This window comes from Phaethon lepturus, unplaced genomic scaffold (genome assembly GCF_000687285.1).
Source record: "Phaethon lepturus isolate BGI_N335 unplaced genomic scaffold, ASM68728v1 scaffold15132, whole genome shotgun sequence".
Classification (NCBI taxonomy): domain Eukaryota; kingdom Metazoa; phylum Chordata; class Aves; order Phaethontiformes; family Phaethontidae; genus Phaethon; species Phaethon lepturus.
The window spans coordinates 2,929-8,169 of NW_010525668.1; the positions used below are offsets into that span (position 1 = coordinate 2,929).

The 5,241-nt window shown below is 40.6% G+C and overlaps 1 protein-coding gene across 1 annotated transcript in view; it reads left to right on the forward strand.

The window, feature by feature from the left end:
• The window catches only part of LOC104617501 (nibrin-like), a gene marked incomplete at its 3' end in the record, with an annotated part of 5,506 nt that extends 2,887 nt beyond the window's left edge, over window positions 1-2,619 (forward strand). The window contains exons 3-5 of the mRNA XM_010282837.1: window positions 605-750; window positions 1,926-2,085; window positions 2,516-2,619. Coding sequence (XP_010281139.1) covers window positions 605-750; window positions 1,926-2,085; window positions 2,516-2,619 — 410 coding nt within the window. The remainder of the gene's footprint in view (window positions 1-604; window positions 751-1,925; window positions 2,086-2,515) is intronic.
• Window positions 2,620-5,241: the final 2,622 nt, after the last annotated feature.

Below are 5,241 nucleotides of genomic sequence, written 5' to 3' on the forward strand. Positions count from 1 at the left end.
ATTTATGTAACCATACATAAAATTTATTTGTCCTTTTAATACTGAAAGTAGTGTAATAACTACATGGTAGAATTTTGTAAAAATGAGCTGACAGTGTTCTCATTGGCTTGTGAACCATTTGTGAAATATGACAGTTTCTAACCTCTTCTCAAGACATGCTGGTGTCACCATGCCCTGCAGCTTGTGGAAGACTAGCTGTGCTCAAGGAAGGAGGTAGGAGATAGTGACTTGGGCACCTATGCCAGGGCTGAATGAGAGGTAAAAGCATCAATTATAAATCTCAGAGCTGTGCTAAGTTGTACTAGCAGAGGCTTTGGGCCAGTGAAAGATTGCTTTGCACAGCTTCCAAACAGACTGAGCGTAAGAAGCCCAAAAGTTCTGAAGTTAAAAATACATGTGTTTTCTCTCATTCCTTCATAGTGGAAACCAGAAGATGAATAATTACACATAGCCAGCCTCATTGTACAAAGCCCTTATTTAAGATAGTATTTTGCGGGCTTTTTCATATTTATATACTGCTTTGATCCATAATGGTAATAACCTGTTTCTGGTAAAACTATCTAATTCTGATAAACTATAATGGCTTATTAATGTTTATTTTCAGAGCCCATCTCTCTCAGTGCCTGTATTAACAGTGACAGATACATCTAAATATGGTACCTTTGTTAATGGATCAAAACTCAATGGCAGGTCAGTGTCATTGCAGTCTGGTGACAGAATCAACTTTGGAGTCTTTCAGAGTAAGTTTAGGTAAGTGCTTTGGTAATAAAATATGAAGTAGAAAATTGCAGTTTTGTAAAAGAGTATTTTTGTACATCATACAACTTGGCAAGTGATACAGCAATGATGAGTTTTTAGAAAGCAAAGGAGATGAGTAATATTTTGCCTATGTTTCTGCAATAGTTTTCCATTGCATATTTTTATACTGTAATTTATTTTGACACTGAGAGATTAAAATTGCTCATAGTAAAGTATTGGCATTTTAGACGATGATGTACAGTGAGTGTTATCAGGCTATCTTAGGCAAAGAACAACATCCTAAAACATAAATGATTCTGAAGCAGGGAGGAAGGTTTAGGGTAGGGAGAGAGCTTGTCTGAGCCTTTGTTAGCTGTTGATAATGTAACAAGAAAAGAACTGAGATAGCTGGAGGATGCTTTAAATAAATAGAAAAAATTCTAATGACCATTAAAATCAACATGAAAGCAACCAGAAGTTGGCTTTGTTCCTTAAAATTTGACTGTTTTGTCACTGCTGCTGGTATTATTTGATGGAAGAAACATCATTCTCCTCTGCTTACTACAGTAAATTATTTTTGATATTTTAGATAAACACCTAAAATGTGGTACAGAAATCATTCCATGAGACTAGATAATCGTGACTGTTGTACCAGAAAGATTATTTAAACTTCTTTCTGCTTTGTAGACTAAAGAAAATCAAATTTAATATGCTCTAATTCCATATGGAAGACCTACAAGTATAAATATGCTTGTGGTCAAGGGTAATGGCAGTGTTAGGAAAAAACGTTACTTAAACTTGCATTCTATGGTACTTACATTCTTTAAATACTAGTCTGTTTGTGGACTGTTTTGTTGAGTATACTTTTGTCTTTGGAAGCACACGCTCAATTTCTTCTCATATTCCCTGACCAGTATTCTTGAAGCACTAGTTCTGTGTGATGTCTGTGAAAGGCCCAAAAGTCCTTAGAAATATTTCTGACATCAAGTCAAAATGTTGTTAATTTTTCTGAATAAAAATCAGTGTTTACTTAAAGCACAGTCTTTGATCTAGGTAAGAGTTACAGGTGTCTGCCCCGCCCCAGACCCAGATTTCCCAGAGACATATACACAATAGTTGTCAGCTCTGTTCATCATAATGATTGGCTGAAATAACTAAAGCAATTATTTTTTACTTGTTCTTTTCAGAGTAGAGTATGAACCTTTGGTTGTCTGCTCCTCATGTTTAGATGTTGCTCAGAAAACTGCTTTAAATCAAGCCATCCAGCAGCTTGGAGGTCTTGTAGTGAATGAATGGACAAAAGAGTGTACTCACCTTGTAATGGTATCAGTAAAAGTTACTGTTAAGGTATGTTGAGCTTTTGCATATTGGTGGCATTGCATTCTGTTTTGCCACAAATGTGAATTAAATTATAGACCTGCTCAAGGTTTTCCATCTACAAAGCAATGAAGTCAACTCTCCCTTTTTCAAGTTTAGAAAGAGATGTATGTTGATGAGAGTTTGGAGGAAAAGAAAATGAAAAAGCCAATTTTGAAGACTGTTACTGATTTTCATCGGTTGCCCTGTACATTTTCATAACTTTGGTCAAGACAGCAATTAAAAGCTAGGCTGTTAGAAGCAAAACTATCCTTTTTTTTTCAGTAGCAAAATTCAGTATTGTTGTCTTTGTTTGTGTGACATTTTCCACATCTGACATCATAAAAAGCTAATGTCAATTGAACAATATTCTAGTTGAACTTTTTCCGTAGAGTAAATGTAGATTTTTCTGTCTTTTCAGACTATATGTGCTTTGATTTGTGGTCGACCAATTATAAAACCAGAGTTTTTTGTTGAATTAATTACAGCTATTCAATCCAGGCAACAGTTGCCAAATCATGAAAGGTAAGTATCCTGTTTTCTGTGTCACAGAATTGAATTTATGGCAGTTAAATTATCAAATAATACACATTTATCTGATTATATTTGACAGAGTATGTAAATTACAGTAACTTTATTTGTGGAAGAATACTTAATATGACACACATTTTAATATTCAGGCAATTTTCTTGCTCTTGTTCCTAGAGTTCGAAAATGAGCTCTTGGAATTGACTACATGCTTAGAGATGTTACTAGCTCTAAATAGGATCCTGTTTTGTTGATATGTTTGAAGCAACATTTAAACTCTTTTGGGAGCTGATACATTAAAATAAAGAAAATTATATTTTTATAAATGAAATTATAGCAATCATTTTTCATTATGTAGACATATTTTCCCAGTGTGCAGTTAGTTACTGAGTTTACTGTAAACTTTGGTCAACACCTGAGTTAACCTGACCATTGAATTTCCTGAAATAGCAGGGGTTTTTAATGATCTGTGAAGAGATGAAGTGAGACTAATGTGCCTTGGTGTATGTTCTGGTTTCAGCCAAACCAAGAAAGCACCAGGAGAGACCCAAGGTTGACCTCTAGGGTTTTGGAGTTGAGCATATAGGGGATCTGAGTCCCGCTATACTCCAACTAAAAAGGAGATATTGGCAGCTTATGAAGGGAGGGTCCCCTCTACACATCATGCATTTTATTCCATACCATTTATGTTATGCTCAGATACCACACTATCCAATACAACCTCATTATCCACCACGACCCTTCCCGTCCTTTAATATAGTACACAGATTATTGTCCCCTTAATCCATAGACCTCCCTGCAAAATGTCCGTGAAATGTCCATTGACTTCATTTAGTCCATGACTTTGGGCTCCATCCCTTACGGTGGTCACTCAGGACAGGCAAGGTGAGGTGTTGCATGGAGTTACTGGGCACAAAAGCCAGCTCAGGTCAGGTCACTGCTACACTGGCACTGCTTCTTGTAAGGCTTGTCCTCCATTGGTTCAGGTGGTTCCTGCTATAGTAGTTCTTATAACATGCAACCCAAATCATGGGTTACAACAATTTAAAGGTATTTGCATTACAATCTCCACTCCTGGGCCTTTTAGACTGGACCATAGAGTTTAACATTGCAATGAATTCCTCCCCTTGCCCTTGCTCCAGCTTGGCCTTATCCAGAGACTGCAGTCCCTTCCATGAGCCACAGTCTCTCCAGGGGTATATCTGCAGTGGCATAGACTTACCCACAGTTGCAGTCACGTCGAGGTGCACCTGCTCCAAAATGGCCTCCTCCAGGGGCCACACTACCTCCAGAGATATATATGCACCAGCGTGGCCTTACCCATAGTTCCAGTCCCTCCAGGAATGTACCTGCACTGTCAAGGGCTTCTCCATGGCCACACCCTTTGAGGTGCTCCAGCATGACCTCATGCACAACCACTGATGCTTCAAGATGTACCTGCTGCAAGATGGATTTATCCACAGCCACAGATGCTTTGAGATGTACCTTCTCCAGCATGGACTTATTCTTGTGCCACAATCCCATCAGAGAGCTATACCTGTGTGGGCATGGACTTACCCACAGCCACGGTCGTTTTGAGGCGCACCCGCTCTGGTGTGGACTTATCCACAGCCACAGACGCTTCGGGGTGTCCTGCTCCCCCATGGACTCATCCACAGGTCACAGTCTCTTCAACTGAAGTTCACAGTGGAGTTCCAGCCTGTCCAATACAGTGGCACAGAAACAGCAGCGATGCCCCGGCCATCTGCCAGCCCAGGTGCAAGGCCATTGCTGTTATCAAAATCCTCCCAGGCACAGCAGAGCCAGATGATCAGCAGCATGGCAGCAGCAAAAGCAAAAAGCAGCCACTAACGAGCACTAGGTTCTATTATATGCAAAGAAAGCAAACCCATGGCAAGCACAGGAGCCTGCCAATTAATAGCTAAACAGCAATAACAGCTATAAATTCCATCTAGCACATTCCAGTCACATCTGTCATTATCTCAAACCCTTTGTGCCCCACGTTGGGCACCAAAAAGGACTGTGGTGGTTTAGCCCCAGGCGGCAACTAAGCCCCACGCAGCCGCTCACTCACTCCCCTGCGGTGGGACGGGGGAGAGAATCGGAAGAGTAAAAGTGAGAAAACTCATGGGTTGAGATAAAGACGGTTTAATAGGTAAAGCAAAAGCCGTGCACAGCAAAACAAGGAATTCATTCACTGCTTCCCATGGGCAGGCAGGTGTTCAGCCATCCCCAGGGAAGCAGGGCTCGATCATGTAAAGGTTTCTTAGGAAGACAGACGCCATCACTCCAAACTTACCTCCACCCCATCCTTCTTCTTTGTCCCAGCTTTATATACTGAGCATGAGGCTGTATGGTATGGAATATCCCTTTGGCCAGCCTGGGTCAGCTGTCCTGGCTGTGTCCCCTCCCAGCTTCCCGTCCACCCCCAGCCTTCTTGCTAACAGGCCAGCATGAGAAGCTGGACTGTCCTTGACTACCTAGCAACAGCTCAAAACATCAGCATGTTATCAACATTTTATCATCCCAGATCCCCTGTGAAGAAAATTAACTCCACCCTAGCTGAAACCAGGACAGTGTATGACAATTGCAGTCAAAAAGGACTTGAGAGCACTGGGG